We start from the raw sequence: 23579 nt of genomic DNA on the forward strand, positions 1-23579 counted from the left end.
AAAGTGCAGATGAAGTGTGGGAATGTACCTCTCTATAAATGCACAAATCTATTACATTATTCATGGAAAACTGACATGTAGTTAATGCTCATCCTCCTACGTATTTATAGGATGGAATTTTAACTTTGCAAAAGGGAGCAGATTAGAAAAAAAATCATTATTACTTTCAGAAAGCATGCACATGTAGTCATTGACATTGCTGAGTCAGATTAGATTATCATCTTTCGGTTTTTACAGAGATATTGGCCATATCTACCCAGGTTAGAGTCTCTCATAAAGTATACATTCACATACTCATGGAATAAGAATGTGACTTAACACATCAAATCTTGCATTTCTCATTTAATTTGTGCAAATCATCAATGTCACCACAAGTGAAAGAAATATATGAAGGTCTGATGTTGAGAGATTGTGTGTATATTTGAGTAGCACTCTAGATATCACAAGATATTTTGAGTAAGCTGTACACTATTCAAGTGAAAGCCTGTTCTCTCCTTTTCTTCTTCCAGTAACATATTTGAGCTTTACCTTTACAAAGATTATACCTTATGATATTAATTTTGCCATATTATTTGACCAAAATGGGACTTGTATGTATATAATGTGACTACAGAGCAGATACATCCACTATTTTGTGATATATGTAAAGAAGTATTTTCCAGAGATATGTATTTCTGAATGTTATTCAAGTGTCAAAGAAGGCAACATATTTTCCATGTTTCGTATTCTTGTTTTTGTTCTTTTTTTGTATGCATTTGCATGATAGAGTGCATAGCTATCATTTCAACACATATACATTTTTTTTTTCTTCTCAAACTGTGATTTCTGGGTGAGAATCAGTGTCAGAGTTGCTCCTATTGAATTTCAGACCAAACAGTTTCCAGATATTGAGTGGAGCATTTGTCAGAAGCAGTGAATGACGAGATATTTCTACGAATCCTATGTTCTGCATACAGGTGGATTTGAATTCTCTGAAATTGCTGCGTTGGACTCTGGCACAATCCTGTCAGTGCATCAACTCCTGCACAGTTTTTATCTTTTCTCACTATATATTGTTACCCGAGAACCGAAAAGGCACTACCACATTCTAAGATTTGAGCGTAAATAAAAACTAAACAATCAATTTTCATGAAATTAAAAGTTCATTCAATCAAAAGTGGATAGCTTTATAAACATTGTTCCAAATATAGGGTAAAATACCACCCTTGTGGTTTTACATTTGAACGTTATACTGAAAATGAAAATACTTTAAGATTGACGCCACAATGTAGAGGAGATCGAGCTCTACAATATGATACCCAATGATACTGAATACCCCCTGAAAGTTGCAATAATGGCCTTCTTGTTCTCAGCCGACGATATATTTGTCCAATACCATGTGGTCTTGTGAGTTCATCAGTGGTTTTCATTTTCAGTACATTTGTATGTCATTATTTTTATGTACTATGTATCTTGTGCAAATCGGTTGTAAGAAAATGATTAGCTAGAGAAGCTCAAATTGCTATTTGTTCCAATATCATCATTTCAGACATTTTGAAACTAACCTGAACCAGCTATTCTGTTAGATATTCATTTCTGAATATGTGAAATGAACTTTTTTTTTTTTTTTGCAACTTGCGTCCACGGCAGTTGTTGGATAGGGCTCAACTATGTGCTGTATTGCAAATTGCATTTGAGATGAATCTTGTTGCAGACTTGAGAGACAATGTTACCAAGTATTTTTGTAATGATGGCTTATCTTGTGTGAACTCAACTTTATTGTTTAGTTTATTTTTTAGTAAAATGAAAATAAACTAAACTTTGTATGTGGGATGCAAGTCGCATAAAATCATCTACTTTGTTGACTAAATCGTCAATACAGCAAATGGTATGACGTCTGAATAACTATTCCAGGTGTAGCCACTACGTGTCATTTCTCCCAAGGCTTTTCGTGTGGGTTTTCTTTTTTTCCCCCCATGTGCAAAGATGCTCTAGCAAAGTCATGTACTCTGTTAGATCTGTTATATTGGTCACTATAATTGATAAACTGACATACATTGTTCAGACCAAAGCTGTTGTGTGTGAAGTTTTAACTCACGGGGATGTGTAATGGCTTCTTTACCCTGTTATATGTTGCCATCATGGTGTATTGAAAAAAAAAAGAAAAACAAATCCTTTCTCCTGGAAGATATATTGTAAAACCAGGAATATTTGCATTCATTTTAGTCTTGCAAATTTAGCAAGAGCCTCGATTCCCTGAATTAAACATTCTTGTTTACACTATATAAATGCTACACTACACTATGCTACACTACATTGAATACCAGTGACAAATCATGACAATTTAATGTGGCAAAAAAGGCCATGTGCTCCAATTCTCAAAAATTTCATGCTGCGAAAATATCTTGCTTTAAGATATCTTTTCCTCATCTTCTCAGCGTAGCGATATTATGAGAGGATCTCATGGATGGCAAAATCTGCAATTTTTTACTCATGTAGCAGCACTTGGTGTTCCAGATGGCTTCCTCTGTTATGACCACAGATCACTGGATCATGATTATGGCGATATTTAACAATAATTACACTATTCGTCTGTCATTTTGTCTTGCTAACTGTACAAAGTTGGCTTCCAATACAGTAAAAAGAAAGAAAGAAAAAAGAAATTTCCTGTGCTGTTGATGGTTTTGGGTTATATGAGACATTATAGAAATTGAATGTTTTTGCACAGGCGACTCAAAAATTCTAATTTGACAGTTTGAAACCATGGAGTGTTGCAGTAGGAAAATTGTTTGTGTTTGGATTTTGTGTTCAGCAATGATTTCTAAAAAGGAAAGATGAGGAAGAATTTATGGTATTTGTTGTATCATTGTCTATTGTATTATAATTATATGAGTTTGTTGTGTGCATGAACAGCAATGTCAAGACATGTGGTACACCTGTAAACTGTATCAATTGCTGTTGTCAGGGCACACAGTGAGTCTTTTCTGTGCAGTAAATTTGTGATAAAAAGTACTCTTTATTCTTCGTTTGTAAAATGCTTGTTAAATGTGAAAAGTTGAATTTCATGCATTTTATTCAGGGATGTGAGAGTTCAGAGTTTCATCTGATTTCAGACTTTTTCTGCTCTGCCCACAACCCACTTTTCAGACTTTTTGGAGTTCAAATGCATTGAAGTGTTCTCAGGCTAATGCACTTCAGACTTTTTATATCAAGTTTCAGATTTTTTCAGACCTTTTTTTCTGCAAGTACTCTCACACCCCTGTTTATTAATGCCATTGTATAGGTAGTGACACTTTGTCATTAAAATCAACAAATAAGTGCAAATGAATGATGTACACCTAGGTACAGTAATCATCTTTCTGTTGGCACATACTCTTGCCTATGTACTAAAAGTGATTTATTAAAATTGTTTGTCAACACATTTGTGGAATGCTACACAAAGTGGTAGCAGAGAGGGGAAGAGAAATCATTATTAAATTAGATACAAATTGCATCATGTGAAATTGAGACCACATCTGTCTGCTTGTTTTGTTTGTGTCAAGTATTCATGATGTCATCTTGATCGAGTGACATGTTTTTCATGCTAGTTGAATGGGTGAGCATTAACAAGTGAGGTCTTTGTTGAACAGGATTCACCTGCAGAATCTTGCTTGTGTCTGGCTTTATTTCTTAGATAAATGGGCAGGCCTAACTGTTTCTTAGATAAATGGGTAAGTGAAAAGTGTTCACATACATGTAGTGTAGTGGTACTCAAGCTTGAGTATAAAGGTGCAAGATAGGAAGGTATGGACTTATATACCGATATCCAGGTGCTATGAATTGAATCACTTGTTGGATTGCAGCCATGTGAAGTATTTTAGAGAAGGAAACAGAACTCTTTGGTGAATGACAATTGCCCTCTACACATTCTGCATTCATTGCAGAAGACACAAATGCAGAGTTTTTAAACAAAACAGAGACACCCCCTCCCTCTTCATACAAAATCCTATGAGATGAGGTCATTAAGAACTGTGTCCTATGATTGGCTGCAGCATTCCAACTTGCTCACGAAGAGGACATGTACACATAGCTTTGTTATCTAAGCCCTTCATATTCTACTGAACTTTACATGTAAGGAGTAAATGCAAAATGTAATATGAAAAAAAAAAAAACAATAGCAGGGCCTTTGAAACCAACATCCTGGTTTGATAGACGACATGTGTAGTTATCAAGAAATCCAAAGATAAATCAGGCTGATTTTTTTAATTCATTTATTTATTATTTTTTTTGAATGTACATGTAAGCATCACATTCTGACCAGGAATCGAGCGAGATGAAGTAAGTGCCGCCCAACACATACTGCTACTTATGCTGCCCATGCTATGCATTTGCAGAGCCTTATTCCCCTTCTGTGCCTTGTTAACATATATGAGGCACTACCTTTACTGTGAAGTAAACTTTGATCAGAGATGTAGTAATGAGTCAGTTTTATCTCTAGCAAACATAGGACAGAGAGAGAGATAGATAGAGAGGGAGAGATGTTTCTTGTGATATAACTCCACATGTAAGCATAGGATTACTGGGCTATATGTCCACATACAGCAGTGTAGAAACGGTGCATGCGCTGACTTCAATACCTGGCACCAATTTGTATACATCTGTTACCGGCCAAATCACTGGTGTGACTTTAATCGAAGGAATCAAATCAGAGGAACGGATCAAGATGAGGTTCTTTGCAATGGCGTCCATCTTGGCTGGCGTTTTAGCATGTTCTCATCCTGCACTGGGTCAGACATCAGGTAGGTCCTAGTAAGTGATCGAACAGTAATGCCAAAGTTGATTCACAGTTTTACATGACAACTGCTTTGATGTGAAGTGTGGCATGTCTTGTTATAAAACACAAAGGCGTGATTAACGTGGTCTTTGGGCAGGTATATACTGTCCAGCTAGGATTTAAATACTTTTCCAATTTAGAGCCCTATCAATGTTCTGTCTGCTCTTTGAATTGGTATGTTATAATTAACGATGCCAAATGTTACGTAGGCCAATGTTTAAACCCTTTACTTCTTTCCAAATGAATTTTACTTGAGTGAGAATATATAATGGTTGTGTCTATGTATGTATGATACTGCATTATATATTATTCTGTAGGTATATAATATATAATATATAATATAATCAACTGTACATTTGATTATGATATATATATATATACAGTTGACGTATGTGTGTCCTTATCATTCTCAACCGACGAAATTATGGTTTTCTGCTTAGAGCCTTTGAAAGATTACATAAAGAGATGTGTGTGAATGAAGTTCTGTGGGAGATTGATATTCAACAAAACTTTACAATGGCATTGTCATATTTACATGATTTGCTTTCATGCTTATGTTTCAAGCAGAATGCATATCTTTAAAATTGCATTAAAAAATGAAATCTGCGCACAATCATGTTGGAATAAGGAGGGGTGAAAGTACATGTCAAAAGTCTAAATGAGTACTATAGCATAATTTAAGACAGAAATACATTGATATATATATATATATATGTATATATATGTGTGTGTGTGTGTGTGTGTGTGTGTGTGTGTATGTGTGTGTGTGTGTGTGTGTGTGTGTGTGTGTGTGTGTGTACATATAATTACAAATTATAATATATGATAACGAGAATATCAATTTTGATAAAGATGAATAAAATAAGGAAGATATAATCGATATGAATTGGAAAGAAAGTAAACTGACATAAAGTTCATTAGGTTGCAGGCTCTTGTACTTTAATTTGCATAATGATAATTATCTTAATGAGAATTGGAAGGAAAAGAAGAGTTGAGGAAAAAGAAGAAACAACATCATCACGATCACAATAATTCCCCAGAGAAGTTATGATTATCACTGTGATTTGGCACTATAACAACAACGATAAAAGACATCCATACCAATAATGCAATCAATCAGCCTCAGCTCTAGAATTTCATATAATGAGTCTTCCTTCCTTCCTACTTTTCACAAACTTTAATTCTGCCAGATCAAAATGTTTTTGAGGTATCGTGGGCGCATATCGATAGCGGTACTTGTTTGGAAGAGACAAGTGCCTGTTTGGAAAGTACGCCAGCACGCTCCCACCCACGTATGCAAATTATGTTCACTGGTGGTCACTCTCCACCCCATTGAATGCTAGACTACAATACTACTTCTATCGATCAGAAGCGAATTTGGACGCACTGAAAACACTCGTAGGCCTACTATTACTCCGACTGAAATCTAGCAAACCTGTTACAATGGAGAACACATTGCGGCATCTAATCCTTGTGTCTTCTTGTCTTCTTTTCGTGGGATTTATTCAAGGTAAGTCGTCGGATCTTTTAGGATTTTAGGAATAGCGAAAGTAGTCAAGGGGTATTTGTCCAGTATCAAAACCATTGACACTGCTGGAGTGAGGAGCGCGTTACCGGGTGTTGTGTCGTGCCCTCCCCTGGGCCACTGGGTTGGTGAACGCTCGATGATCGCTCCGGATCCACAGTGATTACAGTTGCTAACTACTGAGTAGTTGTACGATAATCATTCCAGTTCGTGTTGCTATGCTGGAATATTATTGCATTATCGGTACATTCTCTGTTGGTCACAGTTTTGTATCTGGGAGAAAGTATTGAGAGCAAATGAGGAAGAGATAGAGATATCTTTCTATCTTTATACTTTGTTTCAAACAGGCAGACTTTAGGAGAACATTCTTAACTTAGCAATGAGTAAACTTATTGCAATAAGTAGAAAATTGTCTTGAAGGATTCTTGTGTTTTAGGCTGTTATGTTTTGCTTTCAATATTCAACTAGAATATGAATGATGTAAAAACAAACATGCCTCACATTTATTTCTATGCCCTAAGGTTATAATTTGCCTACCCTCACTTTTGATGTCATGTTCTCTTTTCACTTCCCTCTTCATGTTTTTCTTTTAAGTTGCCTTGAATACCCCCTTTTTCTCCCATTTGAAGTAATTCCTTAATATCAGGGTAAATTGTAAAATGCTTTGGTATTCTGCTTCATCTGAATTTTTGTTTTCTGTTTGGGTAATCCTCAGTGTTCACCCTTCTCTTTTCTCATTTCCTCTTGATCTGAAACCACATTTTCCTTCTCAATAGATATTGCTCAAAGGCAAGGCTTTAAAATCATAAACCATGGTTCTGACGAATTCAAGCTTGTGAATTCAAGCGTGGACATTGTACTCAAATCAGTCATGTCTGAATGCAAACCAGGAAATGATCATAAACTAATCCAAACAGAAAAAAGTCATCTGAATTATTTTCTACAAAAGATGGTAATTCTGAGCCCTGAAAGTGCAGGAGGAGGGCTTTTACAAACCTGCAATTTCTCTGCTCTATTCACATTGCATTGAGGTTGCATTCCTGTTGGATGTACATACAATTTGTACATTTTGTGTGGATGTGTAGTGAAGCAGCAAAAATTCAATTTTCAATAACTTCTCTTTTTTTTTTTTGCCTGGAGTTACTGAGGTTGCATAATTGATGTTGTTGAGAATAATATGTTATGCCTGTTGCTGTGTCTTAAAAGCTCTAAAGAGCATAATTTGTTGGGAATGTGTATTAAAGGGTGTATACCGTTCTGGTTGAGGTGAGGATTTAGCTTTTAACATTTTGCGAGATATTCAGAAACCACTCTATGAGATGTCAAAGAGCATGCAATTCTAAGGGCTACCAAAAGTTTATTTGATGAAAATAAGTTTTGAAATGGCTGAGATATCCAAAAACAAGATGAAACAAAGAGATCCTAATATAAGGCGTAGCCTGTCACGTTTTATTGTTATCACTTTTTTTTTTTTGATATCTCAGCCATTTTAAAAACAATTTTCGTCAAATAAATGTTGAATCCTTCTTGAAATTACATGCTCTTTTGTATTTCATAAGAGGTTTCTCATTATCTCATTTAGGAATCTTCAAAACATAAATCCCCACCTCAACCACTACTGTACAGTCCCTTTAACAGTGATAAGATGTCGTGCTGAGTTGAAAAGATCACAAGATAGGGATTTTCCTTTTTGTTAGATAACATGTACAGAAGTTGGTTCAATGGAAAATGATAATCGTTCCAGATGTAGACTTTTCCCAAGCCTATTCTAACATTAATTTCAGTTTTGATATTGAAATATATAGACAATATATTTTTATTAAGAAAAATAATATGGAAATAAACCAAAATGTCTGTTGCTCCAGTAAAGGAATGCAGATCATGATTGTTTAAATTCATATCCACCCTATGACAATTTTGCCGCCTATAAGACTTTCTTCAGTGTATGAACTATAGTAGGTTGATTTAAACTACTATTTACCAATTCTTCACTTTGATTTCAGTATGTTTTTGTAGTGGACTACTACATATATATACTGGATTTTGTATTTTCTGTGATTTATGCTTCCTGTTCTCTGGCAATTTCAGAACTAGAATCTAGAACATTCTTGCAGAGGATTTAAATTCACCTGTATTCTAGCACTAATGATGTCATTGTCATTTAAAATGATGCAGCCTCCATTCTAAAAAAGAACAAGGATGTTTCATATATTCATATATGACAAAGAGAGAGAGAGAAAAAAAAGGTTTGTTTTTAACTATGTGTTTAATGCTTGGCATCCTGTAGTTGACAAGTGGCCAGCTTAGTGTTTGAGAGTACCAAAGTAGTTGCCGCTTTATCACTTACAAATTTGGCAGAACTCTGTCAAGCTTGATATGTCGTGGTGATGACGCCATAACAGCAGCAGCTCCTGGCCATCACAAAATTGACAGTAGGTTCAGACTTGTCATATCATGTGTGACACAGGACGTGACACACATATGTTTATCAAACCCAGAGGTATTTAAGCCAGAACCAAATAAAATTCACCTTTTATTAGACAGGGCTTTAATTGAGAACTACTATCTGCCACCCCTTTAAAGCATTTTGTGCAAGGTAGATTGTAGTTAAAAGGAGGAACTGATTATAAATTGTGGTGAAAAACATAAAAATAAGCATGAATGCATCCATTCAGACTCACCGATTCATTGAAAGTTAACCAGGAAATTTTGATATTCAGTTATTTAAGGCAATATTGTGTGGGAGTGATCACTTTGTGTGAATGCTGAATTTGTTTTCTTTTTCATAATGCCTAGTTTCTATTTGCAATGTTTGGGTCAGTGCTTTTGGGTGAAATCTAAACGTAATCCTGAACAAATAAACAATTCTGTTTCACTCATGGACTGTGACATACATTGTACATTATTGTTGTACACTGTATGCTCTTGTGTTCAGGATTCTCACAAAGTGTCCCTGTTTACATAGGACAGTCATTGTGGCATACATGTAGAATCTGTACCCCTTCAGCTCAGTGACATTTACTTGTATTTCATCATGTGTGGCAAGTACTCGGTTATACAGTGCCAGTGAGTTTGAGAACAGCAATTTGTCTGTTGTACAGATTGCTCTCTGAATTAATTTCTTAAACAAGTGGAGATTGTCAGATACTGCTGCTTTACCATACGCAGTCACATTGCAACCAGCAGTCATGACTTTGAATATATATATCTCTGCACACTGTAAGATTTTTTTTAAATCAACAATCATTCGTATATGACTGAGGTCTGTCAGTAATATCCATGATTTGTTATGCCATATGTATCTTATCACATTTGAATTAATAGTTCATTTGTTACCAGCTTATTTTGAAAGGAAATTATTGCTGTTCATAATGCTAGTTTACATACTCAAAAAGCACATTCTTGCCTTCTGAAAATCAGTACACCTCATTCAGAATATTATAAGAGATCATTACACTCTCAATGGTCAAACCTCTCAAATAATTTACCTCAAAGGCTGCAAGTTTTAACATCTTTAAAATTTTAACCCTTGATTTCTAACTTTGACTACTCATTTTTTAAAGGAATTTCCATGTATTTCATATTTAAACTGATCTATTCAATATTGAAGCTGTACATTTTACAAAATACATAACTACACATATATTTATTTCTGTGGTAATGTCTTTGGCACCTCATAAGTTTGTTGTTTTTTATACTAATCATTTAGGAGTTTTTGCTAGTTGCTCATTCTTGATATATTTTTTTTACACCATTAGTATTCTTGTGTATTATTTATTATTGGAAAATGTGTATTATTTGGTACTATTTGTGTATTATTTGGTACCTATGTGTAATTTTATTTTAACTATGATTGTGTGTGTTTGAATATTATATGGTATTAGTTTATTGTGCAGAGCCCTATGGTAGAGCAGTGGGTTTGGAGTGGTTGTTTTTTGTTTGTTTTTTTTTTTTTTGCTGAAAGGGCTATCATAGTGAATATGATGGAAATAAAGAAATCAGTAGATATGAGTTGTATTTCATTTACATATAAATTTAACCTTGGTTCAAAATCTACAGGTTGATGTACAACTGTAATGGTAGTAAATGTCTAAAAGTTGCAATCTTTGAAGATTACGATGGAAAGTCCAGGATGTGTTTTTTCTCCCTTGTCTGTAATGAAAACAGTGGATGAATTTGACTCTCTCTAACACTATGAAAAACAAAATAAGATAATCAATCTAAATTGCACTTCTTAATGAGCATAAAAACAACTTTCTAAATGTGTGGTTTTTTTTAACTCATAGTGAAAATATAAGTGTCAATGGGACTCGTGATGTGATGACATCATCAACGCTGCCAATTTGATGTGTGATTTATATCATTTATTTGTGGAAACATGAGAGCAAGATGAGAGTAAAAGATTAGAATAATATTTCCCCTTTTTCTTGCATTTGAAGTAATTCCCTGATACCAACGTAAATTGTAAGATGCTTCAAATGGTATTCTGCTTCATTTGAATTTTCGTTTTCAGCAAAGGGTAATCATCAGAGTTCACTCTTGTCTTTTCTCACTCCCTCTTACTATGTTTTCCCTCTCTGTAGATATTGTTCAAAGGCAAAACTTTAAAATCACTAATCCATGGTTGTGAATTCAAGCATGGGCATTGTATTCAAATCAGTCATGTCTGAATGCAAACCAGGAAATAATCATAATATAGTAATTCAAACAGAAAATAGTCATCGGAATGATTTTCTACAAAAGATTGTAATTCTGAGCCCTGAAAGTGCATGGCAAGCTGCTTTTATAAGCCAGCAATTTCTCTGCCCTATTCAAACAGCGTAATCCCATTAGATGTATTGTACAGTATAACTTTTGTGTGGATGTGCAATGAAGCAGCAAAAATTAATGTATCAATAATAATATGTATGTATACATACACTATGTATATATACAGTACATTTTTTTCCTGTAGTCACTGAGGTCCCATGTATAATTGATGTGATGTCTTGAGAATATTATGGCAATTCAATTGGTAATTACACCTATTGCTATGATGTGCAATATCTCTTCAATCCATTAGTGCATGCACATATCATTGCCTTCAAAATTTGTGATGATATAAAATGTAGGGTTTGTGAAATATACGTTGTACACATGCTATCAGTTGGGGAAAGTGTGATGAGTGTATCAAGAGCAGATAAAATGAGGACATGAGAAGAATGGTAAGGTGTGAATTTGAAGCCAACTTGGGATCCAAAGGTTTCAGCAAAAATGTATTTAAAGTCATTTTGGGGAAAGCAGGATTTAGAGACTTTGGTAATAACAGGAAGCATCCGACGGTGGCAAAGAGGAATATGGGATAGATCAGGTGTCATGGTCGTACATTCTGCATAGATGAGTGAGGGAAGGGATGTTTGCTTAACAGACCTAAATGCTGAACCTTGGCAAAGAAGACTAACATATTGCCTTCTGAAGTCATAGAAGTGGCGTTCAGAGAGAGAAAAATATGATACATTGTATATAACATTGAATACCACCTCTGAGTTTGCAAATTTACTTCACCTCCACAAATACAGTGAGACCCCAAAAAGTGAGTTTGCAATTTTACTGTACCACAGCAAATACAGTGAGACCCAAAAAGGTGACATGATTGTTTTGAATGCTAATTTTTGCAATTGATTATTGCTAAAGTACAATATATTGAGTAATGTAAATTATGTTAGAGTTTGTAGTTATGTTGAATAATGTAAGATTACTCATATGTTGTGGTATGGTTATGAAACAATGTTATGGCACTTAGAAACTTTGTATTTAATGTGGTGAAAAATGTTAATAATTATTATCATTATTAATCATCAGCGGTAGTCTTGTCATACCATTGTCATACACTGCTTTGCATTATAGGTGATTTTCCCGTGATATAACTTCCTAACCCAAGGAGGTACTGAGCAAAGGGGTGCTCACCTTGTACCTCCTTGCCTAAAGTGATGTGCAGAAGAATATCAACAGGAGGTACTGTAAAATGAGGAATGCTCGTGTGCATTTTAATTTCGTGAATTTTGCAAGAGCCAAATTACATGAAATGAAAATGCATGCAAAAGTTCTTAGCTACACTACATGCATTGCATGTTAGAGGCAACTCACAAAAATTTCATGCTGTGAAAAAGGCCGTCAGCTCCAATTCGTGAAAATTTCATGCCGCTAAAATATCATGTTTTACAGTAGCATGACTCTGTCTTGATACATCAGTGATGTTTGAGAGCCCATTCTCGTCTAGACTTTCCTTATTTTTCAAGTGTGAATAGGGGGTCACCTCCCACTGTGACAAATACAGGTTGCATTAGAACTGTAATCTGTTCCAAGCCCGCATTACGCTAGGTCCAACAGCATATTCTGTCAGGTTCATTATGGTGCTGAGCATTTATTACACCATGGTGCTTCCTATTCAACACACACTGTTTCCTGTGGTATGACTTCACAGTCTGTGGTTAGCACTGGTCAGGAGGAAGTGATGTAATGTAGATATCAATGCACGTAGTCAAATTTACATTGAGTCATAATAGCAAATTTGCATGAAGGTGTAGTTCAAAGTTCATACTGGAATATCACAGTATAGATGCATTGTATGTTTCATAAGAAGCGACAAGTTACAAACTTTATAAACTTTTAATACCGTATAGGTAGTTATCCATTTTGAAAGGTTCCTTTGTTCCTGTGACGATTGCTTCCATGAAATATCTGCATGATAAGCCAACTATCTAAAACTTTTTTAGTGACAAAATTTTATGCAGTTGATGCTACTGGCACTGTGCTACTGAATTAGAATGCAAAGATAATGTCTTCTGTCTCTTAGCTCTTACTTTGTTTCATATGCTTATTAGCATGTACACAGTGGAGTGCTTTCATATATCCAATTGACTACATATATATGTGGATACAAATTGTAAATGAATGAAGATTACCTAATCAATAACCCTAGTTAGTAGAGCCCTCTATTGTTTTACCATGGCCTTCCTGTTGGACTGAGGCATGTTACTACAACAGATTGGGCTTGGCAATCCACATACCACTATATACATTGTGGGTCAAGTTTACAATTACAGAGCAATTCAATACAGATTGCATAAGAGGACAGCTTACATTAAAATTACTGAAAAAAAAAGAAAAAGAAAAGAAATGTACACTAAGAATCATATACTTGGCTTTTGATACTGTATGTATAATTTTTACAATTAGGGACCCGTAATTACATTCATCAAAATGGTAACATCTGTCTTAGATTTTAGATATTTTCACATTGTTTGAGCAGGCTTCAATGAGCAAAGAAATCATGTGCATTGTAAACTACATTTAACCTGCATGGAACGGGCTGATTTTGCTATCTAACACGTATTTCCCATAGACAACTGCCCAGGTATGCTGGAGACTAGTCTTCATCTAAATATGATTTGCACCTCAAATGCCCAAACCGTAGCCTGTCTAGTGGATGGATAGAAATTATTTTATGTGGTAGCATAACATTTAATTAGTTGACGAGGTTAGCAGAGCATATTTCTTTCATAGATGTTAATTCACTTAAATATAATCTCATCAGCCTGTCATGTGTTATATAGTGGCCTCAACATGGAGAGATCCTGTTTATGATGTCTCTACACCCATCGTGATAGATATTTCATAAATTGACAAACCATTCATATTCATAAGATAAATGCAGGTGTATTAATAGTTAAGTTCAAATTGAGTCCTTGATTTGTCATTGGATGTATCCTCTGAAAATACGAATTATTCCAGATATATATCCAGGATTTGTGGCCGTCATGGAAAAGTATTTTTGCACATAGATTGCTATCATTTTATTTGTGTGTGTGAGTGTTTAACACATGGGGATTGTGATCAGATGACTTATTTCAGTACGATTAAGATCATGTTTACTCAACTCATGGATGGCATAGACAGATGATTTCAGAGCATTTTAAGATTTACATTGTGCTTTTTTTTCATCATAATTCATAATATAATGATTTTATATTGGTAAGTTGTGTTACAAATTGAGTAGAATGCAGTGTAACTTTGTTTAAAAGAAAACACACAAAATTTTGCAAAATCTTTTAAAAGGGCTCAACTATTACTCTTTTGTTTTTCTGCATACCATTTCATTTCTTTCAGACTGCGATGCCCAGTGTCAACAAGCAGACTTTGTAGACTGGGATCCGGTAAGAAACGAATCAGCTTACATCAGGGACCCCAACAGTCTCAACGACATTGAAAATGGCCGGCCTTTGGGATTCAAGCATGCGACCTTGGAGTATGTTGACAACCACGAGGATCCAATAAGCCCATGTGTGACCATTACGGGTTGCCATGACAGAAGGGTGGAAATTATGGTACGGAATCAACAAAATATTGGCAGCTTTTTCTCAGAATTCATTATCTAATCAAATTTTCTCTGCTGCAAAAGTCTCGCTCATGTTTGAATAATTAGCTTGTGGCATTTTGTTTTGTAGGCCTATACACAAATTATTTAAACTACCAAGTGTACCGTGAGAGTGTGTACTGAGCCATTCCACACCATTTTCAAGCTGGTTTTATAAAGCGAGTAAAATGATGTTCACAGAACGGTAGAAATTTTGTCAATTTTGTCGATGTCAGATTAAAATCTACTTATTAAAAATGGAGACATTTTAAAGTATCACATTTTTGTGTGTGTGTTTTGATCCTTGCTAGAGCAACAATCACCCTTTCCCCCTCTGAGATGCTATTGCTAGGTTATTGCAAACAGCAAATTTGATGTAGGCCTATTGGAAAAAAAGTTTTTCTGTATGATTCCAAGTGGGAAATTTACCAAAAAGATAACATTGATAAAAACTTGTGTGTAGGTCAAAGGGAGGTAGGTCAGGTGCCCTACTGTAGATACCAAGCAGGTAATGAAAATAGCTGCAATGAGATGCAGGTACTGGGAAGTCCAGTAGAATGTATTATGAATAAATAGATATTTGTACTGTAAAAGCTTATTCTCAAAGTCAATTTCCAGTTTATACAGTGCACTCCTGTTAAACCGAACGCGGATATCAAATTAAGATTCTTGTTACAATGAAGTAAGAATTATGATCTTCAAATTATCATTTATATGTCTTCATATACTTTAACAAAATTTCAATATAATGAAAGAAAACTGCTGGTCCCAAGGATTTTGTTTATTACAGTAGTGCACTGTCATTTAAGAATGTTAACGTGCATGCATACTCTCTAAAAAATCGAGTGAAAATATTCACTCTTAAAGGAGTGAATACAAAGAAGAGTGAAATTAGAGTGAAATTGGAGTGAATTTTGAGTGAAAATGTTCATTTTCACTCGTTTTAGAGTGACGTCAGGGATCACTCCAAAATCTTCGAGTGATCCCTGAGGTCACTCCAAAATGAGTGAAAATGAACATTTTCACTCAAAATTCACTCCAATTTCACTCCAATTTCACTCTTCTTTGTATTCACTCCTTTAAGAGTGAATATTTTCACTCGATTTTTTTAGAGAGTATGTTGTGCGATAGATTTCATTTTCAAACACTCTTATTACCCGGCATTGCCTACTTAGTTTTTCACCAACTCTTCTGTTTCACTACTCTCTATTTTACAGTAATAGTCCTTGGTTCTATTTGTGTTTCTAAAGTGCTTGTGTATTTTTCTGCATCAATTTAAAGATATATATTCATATCTATGTACATTTTGTAAGAGATGTGAAATAGAATTACTTAAATGTTCCTGTTGTGTGCATTACAGGTGCAGACTGATCCTACGGCAATGATATGGTAAGCCACAAATGAGTCTTTTCTTTATCAAATTCTCAAATACTTTAGGGCATATATCATATTTGTTGTAAGTATGATGATTTGGAAACTGGGACTTCTAATACAATTTCTGTGAGTGATTGAATTCACATTGTCATTGACCGTTACAGAATAAGAGAGAATTGTCTTCAAATTTCAAGAAAAAAAGTGAGTGATTCCCCAGGTAGAAGAAGATACACAATAGAGTACGTTATTGGAGCCAATATGTTTACTGCTGGTGTACTTTGAGTTGTTGATTTCATGAATATCATATTAACTTGCAAAATTGACAATAATAAAGACACTGCAAATTATACTACATGAATAGTATTTCCCTATAATTTTTTTAAGTATTTTTGTCTCAGCATCACTTTATGTTGAGAAATCAATACCAAAAGAATGTCAAAAGACCCATGGCTTATTTTAGGAAATTAGATTATCTTTGTGGCATTCATTCTCTGGAGAAAAATAAAAGGCAAAAATTTAATTGAATTTTAATGAAAATATACCTGTCATGTGTACAGTCGAATAAAAGTGTTCATACAAGTGTGTACTGTACAAAGATGAGTTCATCAAAAAAAGGGTAATAAATTCCTAATCAATCAAATAAGGGAGCACTGTGGCATAGTAGATAAGACTCCCAACTCCTAATCGTAGGACTCAAGTTTGATTCCCACCAAGTACGTAAATCCTTGGACAAGATGTTGTTACCCTGCCACGTCCTTCTCGACCCAGGTGTTTATAAATGGGTACCTGGCAATGCTAGGGTAATGGTAATGGCAGGGCCCTCTAGTAGAACGGTGGCAACACTGAAGAGGCTACCCTGGATAAAGAAGACCTTATTATTGTTGTTATTATTATGGTGAGAACATCATAGTGTCAGTGGGTGGAGCAGATGTGTGTTTTTTTTTAATGAATTCAGGTTTGACCATTTTTTGTCTCTTCCTGTGATGAACTTATCCAGAGGCATTTATCAACTATAAATATCAAACAAGGGCCTTAAAAACTAGTTCCAGTTTATTATAATGTTCAAGTCTAGACTGTCTGTCTTTGATTAAGTCTTTCCTATTTTGTCAAGGAGTCCCACCATTTTTCATTGATAACCCACTTCAATCCAGCCAAGCCGTCTCTGTCACGTTTCAATCCACTCACATCACTGAGCTGCACACTTGACTCACACACATCCTGTTTCCAAGTAGAAGATTGAGCCAACAGTTGGTGGTAGTATGCAAACTGCAGATGTGATTTGCATCCACAAGTAGACCCTCTGTATCAAAACATGACACTCTTTTGTTATATTCTACAAAATGCACCTCCCAGACATACTTCAATTTGTTTTTGCCAAACCGCTCCCTCTCAAACGTGGCACTTGAGTGTCTTATGTCCTTGATGCATGATATTGGAGCAATGCAACTATAGTGTCTCACCACTTGCTCTCTTCATATCTTACTTTGTTTGAAATGAATTACCTCCAACTTTCAATTCAAATCAAATTTTTATCCCCTATATCATATTTTCCCCTATACAATTAGAACAAATCCATGCTATTCAAAAATATTCAAAGAAACATACATGAAAATATTCATTTAAAGTCATTGAATGATTAGAAAAGTGGCCCAAGTAAAAGACAAGCTGGTAGAGATGTATAGGCCACTCGGTGACATGGACTTACAAAAGAAGAAAAGCAAAGTAGTGGAAGCACACAAAAGCACACTCACACACTCTTGTAGGCACACACAGACACTCTAGGAAACAAAGATTGGGAGAGGACAAACATAAAGACACTGGAAAAGAAGAGATAGAGAGAGAGAAAGGAAGGAAGGAAGGAATCATGTTCAGAAAAAAAAATTCAGCCGGAACTAAAGGGATGGCTGGGTAGAGTTTAAAGAAGTTTAGTTTTACAAAAGAAATGTGGAAATATGGCAGCGTCACAGTTCCTCATCACTGATATAATCTCAATTCTTGATCAGACTGTATTTATTTCATGGCATATGTTTTCTTTTCTTAGTGTCACAGATGTCTCCACCGATGTGGCATCTAGAACCACAGTATGCCAAGAGGTAAGGAGAAAGCATTCTACTGCTACAGTATAGTTACTTCAGCATTCCAAGAGAGCACAAATTTGTAATCATTTTGTTCAGCTCAAGGCATTTCTTAACGTGTTACTAAAATACTGAGCATTCAGACACCCAAGTCAGTCTCTTCACTGACCATTATCTGCCAATGATGTCCCATACAGCAGCTGCATCACAAACAACGTGACGTGTCACTCAAACAGCCAATTCAAGAAATTCTTACAAGCAAGAGCATCTGTGTTTATGCCTGCACAATGCCAGAAGTGATTGCAAAATCAAGCCAAGCCCCACTTCCCTACATAAAGAGGTCAGACTGTTTACACTGGAAATGCGCACCTAGGTTAAAGGGATCGTATAGTTTTGGTTGACACCTAACTTCAGATTTCTAACATTTTTGGGCGAGATAAAGAGAAACCTCTTTTGAAATATGAAAAAGCATGTATTTCCAAGAGGCATACAATGTTTAGTTGATTGAAATTGGTTTTGAAATGGCTGAGATACCCAAAGTAGAGTTATCCTAATAAATTGTGGATCCCACCTTTTATTACGATACCTTAGTTTACTTTGTTTTTGGAATTCTCATCCAATCCAAACCGATTTTCATAAAGTAAACTGTGAATTCCTATTAGAATGGTATGTCCTGTACTATTCTATAAGTGGTTTCTTGGTGTCTTGCAAAAAGTTAAAAGCCAATTAATCCTCCTCTCCAGCAATACTATACCATCCCTTGAAAGTAAAACTTGACTGGAAAACAGCACCTCTTCACTGTGATTTGTCAAACATGATCAAACTATCAAGTTTGGGAGAAAGCTTTTGTGATTGAAGTTTCCTACCAGACATACAAAAATTACCTAATGAGCATATTTCTTTTTTCTTCTCAAAGTCTAAAAAGCAGTTCTTTATAAAGTCTAAAACCCTTCTTGCCTGGAACCTCAACTTCATGCAGAAACCTAATCTTCTCAGCCATTTGTTTCATCTCTTACATGATTTATGTTTGCCATGTCAAAGTTATGTGTTTCTTATCAAGCTCAATAATTTTTGCCTAAACTTTACAGTGTACCTGGTATAGTCTTAGATCCAGTCTGTTGATACTTTTTTCACCTTAGTCAGCTAGGCCAATATTCAGCCTTTGATGTCTGTCTACAAGGCACAGGCTAGTATTTATATTTGTATTCGTATTCAACTGAACCTTAAAGGGATGGTATAGTTTTGGATGAGATAGGAAACTCAGGTTTAACTCTTTACCAGATAATTAGAAACTTCTCAATATGAATTATGAAAGAGCATACAGTTCTAAGCGGAATTCATTGCTTACTGGATAAAAATCTGATGAGATATAAAAAAAGAGCAAACGGACAAAGTAAAACAAAGTGGTTTTGATAAAAGATGGGACCCACCTTTTATTAGGACCTCTTCATTTTTGGATATCTCAGCCATTTTAAAACCAATTTTGGTCAAATACACTTTTAATTCCTCTTGGAATTGTATGTTCTTTAATATTTCATGTACATGTAAGTAGAAATTTCTAATTATCTCAGAAGTAATTAGAACCTGAATTTCCATCTCAACCAAGGCTTTATTTGTGACTTTAAGTGACATGAGATGATCTAAGTATTATATTCTAGATAGCATGAGATGCAAACACCTTGAAGAGAGACTAATCAGCTTTTGGCACTCTGGCCATGTTCTTTTAAAAACTGTTTCACTGTCTGCCATTTCCAGCAAATCTACAAGTGTGGACAGTGCCCCTCGGACACTGTGACGTACCAGTTCACGTGCCAAGGTCAGAGCTGTGACCAGAGCGATGTGGAGTTCTGGTTCCGATTTGTCATCAGTGAGGACCCAGGTTAGCACTTAAATTTTTCTTCTTTAGCTGTAAGAGCAGTACTTCAATGATTATGGAAAGATATACTTGTTTTGTTTCACTGATTTCTATAATTATGATTTCTGTTCATTTTCAGCACATTTTGTGACCATGCATCACAAAAACAAACAAAAAGTTGCACCCCTTGATTTTACATGAGGACTAAAAAAAGGTGAAATGGGTCAACCAAGTCAATCTTAAGTTTTTCAAATTTTTTGAAAGAACTATTCTTCTACATTATTCCTGCGTTTGGGATCATAAAATTAATGGAAAAGGGTGTTTTCAACAGTTTTTTACAACCCTTTTGTTGTAAAATAGTGTCATTATGTCTTGGAGGCCACTTTCCACTTCTTAAAAATCCTTACACACTCCTCACTTTCAACTCTAATAGCTTTTGAAAGAATAATGCTTCTGCTTTGAAATTTGGCAGTAGTATAATTATGTTAATTGAGCATGCTTAATTTCAGCTAAATCTGATGATCCCTTTATTAGCTCACCTGAGCCAAAGGCTCAAGTGAGCTATTGCGATCGCCCTTCGTCCGGCGTCCGTCGTGCGTCGTGCGTAAACTTTTTACATTTTCATCTTCTTCTTGAAAACCCCAAGACCGATTTTCATCAAACTTGGCAGGTAGCATCCCTAGGGGGTTAGGAACTCAATTTGTTAAAATGGGCACCATGACCCACCCAGGGGGCCCCCAGGGGGGCCCAAACCCCCCAAAATTAAGGAATCTTTAAAAATCTTCTTCTCTAGAACCAGAAGTGATAGAGCTAAGTTAATACTATGAGTTAGTTCATTGATGACTGTAGTTTCAAGTTTGTTCATGGCAGAATCAGGGATGCCCCCCTTGGGACCCAGGGGAGGGGGGTGGGGAGGGGTTCTAATGGGGCCTAAATTGTACATTTTCATCTTCTTCTTGAGAACCCCATGACCCATTTTCACCAAACATGGCAGGTAGCATCCCTAGGGGGTTAGGAACTCAATTTGTTAAAATGGGCACCATGCCCCACCCAGGGGGCCCCCAGGGGACCCCCAGGGGGCCCAAATCCCCCAAAATTAAGGAATCTTTAAAAATCTTCTTCTCTAGAACCAGAAGTGATGGAGCTAAGTTAATACTATGAGTTAGTACATTGATGACTGCAGTTTCAAGTTTGTTCATGGCAGAATCAGGGGTGCCCCCCTTGGGACCCAGGGGAGGGAGGTGAGGAGGGGTCCTAATGGGGCCTAAATTGTACATTTTTATCTTCTTTTTTAGAACCCCATGACCCATTTTCACCAAACTTGGCAGGTAGCATCCCTAAGGGGTTAGGATCTCAATTTGTTAAAATGGGCACCATGTCCCACCCAGGGGGCCCCCAGGGGGGCCCAAACCCCCCAAATGAAGGAATCGTTAAAAATTTTCTCTAGAATCAGAAGTTATACAGCTAAGATAATACTATGAGTGAGTACATTAATGACTGTAGTTTCGAGTTTGTTCATAGGAGATCCAGGGGTGCCCCTCTTGGGGGCAGGGGTGGGTTGGTTAGGAAGGTCCAAATGGGGGCCTGAATCGTACATTGTCATCTTCTTCCTGAAAACCTCATGATAGATTTTCGTCAAACTTGGCAGGTAGCATCCTTAGGGGGTCAGGATCTCAATTTATCAAAATGGGCACCATGCCCCACCCAGAGGGCCCCAGGGGGCCCCCAATTCCCCAAATTAAGGAATCTTTAAAAATTTGGGCCCTTATTGTACATTTTCATCTTCTACTTCAGAATGCCTGGTCAAATTTTGGTAGAGCTGTGAATAATTTAGATTAGTGACTGCGTGAAAGGTGAACTTGCGATACTCAGGTGAGCGCTAGACCCGCGGGTCTCTTGTTGTTGTTACTCCAGTGGTTTACATCCTGTTTTTTGTCCCATTCCTCGCCAGCTAGGGCGGTTTGGTAAAGATTAAGCACTGAATAGACCCTGTAATTCAGAGCATCATGACAACATCCAATTTGACTTCAGTATCAAAGGCTACTCAATATCTGATTTGGCTCAAATTAACATGCATGATTGAAATGAGTTGTTAAGTATTTCTTGTGATGTAGGTGCAGTATGGTAACATAGAATTTTATCTAAAAGGATACTGTATGAATTCAGTGTTGCATTAGTGCATAGTATTCTTCTAATATTTTCTTTGCTTTCACTCATTTCATTCTGTTGTTGTTCTATTTTATGCAGCGGTTCTTGACCCAGAGCTATGGTGTGATGGCCGTGATATTGACCAGTATCCACTCAGTCTGATCAGCAATGTCCCCGTACCAGTACCCCCAAGGACCACACCTTCACCTGGGCGTGGCTCATCCCTGGTGTCATCTCTCCTGGGTGCAATCCTAGCTCCCCTCCTCATCCTGCTCGCACTCCATTAGGTTAACCCTACAGGCATCGACCAGTACTAGCTTAGTCTGATCAGCAATGTCCACGTACGAGTGGACATAAGGACCACACCCTCGCCAGGGCCTCACCCCGGCACCCCTTCTTATCCTGTTAGCTCCCCATTAGGTTAACCCCACTGATGTTGACTAGTACCCACTCATTCTGATCAACAATGTCCCCATACCAGTGATCAGGAGGACCACTCCCTCAGCTGGGCATGGCTCACTGCTGGTATCATCTCCCTTCGGTGCCATCCTGCACCCCCCCCCCCCCCCCACCCGTCCTCTTTGCACTCCATTAGGTTAACCCCACAGATGTCAACCAGTACCCACTGTTTGACCCACTGATCGGCAATGTCCCCATACCATACCAGTGGACAAAAGGACCACACCTTCAGCTGGGTGACCCCTGGTGTCATCTCTCCTGGGTGCCATCTTAGCTCTTTTCCTCATCCTGTTCACACTCCTTTAACCCTGCCACACTCACTCTGGAAAAGTGGTCCATGTATTTCTTATTTGTAGACCGTATTAGGTGGTTACCTTCTAAAGTTTTGAATTATCAGAGTTTTATACAGTTTTGAATTATTAAGAAGTGTGCAATCATTGTGCTCTGTACATGGAATCCACACCCCCTTATGACTTTCTACCGAAAATCTGATTTGTTACCTATTCTGGGTCATAATCTTCTCGGTGTTAACAGTATTTTTTGAGGGAGGCATGCTCAGCAAATTTAGTGGTGTAGATGTTGTCGCCTCTATACAGTACTATAGGATACAGGTTTTTGATATTTCTTTTCCACATTTTTTTATTGAACAATTATACACCAGACTTGATGCTTAGCTCTGAATATTCATATTTCTCATGACCATGTTTGCCATTTAGAAAAAATATGTATTGGTCATTGCTCATATTATGATAGGTTCATTATATAGGAAAATATATTTTCACTAAGCATCAGATATAGCCATTGGAAATTACTTTGTTGGATATATATGATTTTGACTTGGGAGGTATATTGAAACTTTGATATAGTAAGTATGTATTTCTTATAACTTTTTGCATGAGCAATCATTTTGTGAATTTTTTTATTTCAAAATATATATATTCTGGTATGAGGGAGGA

General features: G+C 36.3%; 2 protein-coding genes across 4 annotated transcripts in view; one reads left to right on the plus strand and one right to left on the minus strand.

Moving 5' to 3' along the window:
* LOC139718390 (SCO-spondin-like) overlaps positions 1 to 23579 on the minus strand; it is a 362530-nt gene that overhangs the window by 76162 nt on the left and 262789 nt on the right. Inside the window, exon 5 of one of the 3 annotated variants that reach the window (XM_071629861.1) lies at positions 18501 to 18510. The exons of the other annotated variants lie outside the window; for them this stretch is intronic. The gene's annotated coding sequence lies outside the window, so the exon portion shown is untranslated. Of the gene's footprint in view, positions 1 to 18500; positions 18511 to 23579 lie in introns of those variants that run through there. 3 annotated transcript variants of the gene reach the window in all.
* LOC139718369 (uncharacterized) lies at positions 6204 to 22630 on the plus strand. Its single transcript, XM_071629840.1, has 6 exons — positions 6204 to 6302; positions 14466 to 14683; positions 16073 to 16090; positions 18090 to 18179; positions 19917 to 20040; positions 22264 to 22630. The coding sequence occupies exons 1-6, from the start codon at positions 6236 to 6238 to the stop codon at positions 22449 to 22451; spliced, it is 705 nt and encodes a 234-aa protein (XP_071485941.1). The 5' UTR covers positions 6204 to 6235; the 3' UTR covers positions 22452 to 22630.

The sequence above is a fragment of the Diadema antillarum genome, unplaced genomic scaffold (genome assembly GCF_040938485.1).
Source record: "Diadema antillarum isolate AM-2024a unplaced genomic scaffold, OU_Dant_1.0 scf00000093, whole genome shotgun sequence".
Lineage (NCBI taxonomy): Eukaryota > Metazoa > Echinodermata > Echinoidea > Diadematoida > Diadematidae > Diadema > Diadema antillarum.

Excerpts from the sequence above, each read along its gene's own strand:
- LOC139718369 (XM_071629840.1), top strand. The coding sequence starts at position 6,236 with ATGGAGAACACATTGCGGCATCTAATCCTTGTGTCTTCTTGTCTTCTT. Across the intron at positions 6,303-14,465 it reads TTTCGTGGGATTTATTCAAG|ACTGCGATGCCCAGTGTCAA; the intron begins GTAAGTCGTCGG and ends CATTTCTTTCAG. Across the intron at positions 18,180-19,916 it reads GAACCACAGTATGCCAAGAG|CAAATCTACAAGTGTGGACA; the intron begins GTAAGGAGAAAG and ends TGCCATTTCCAG.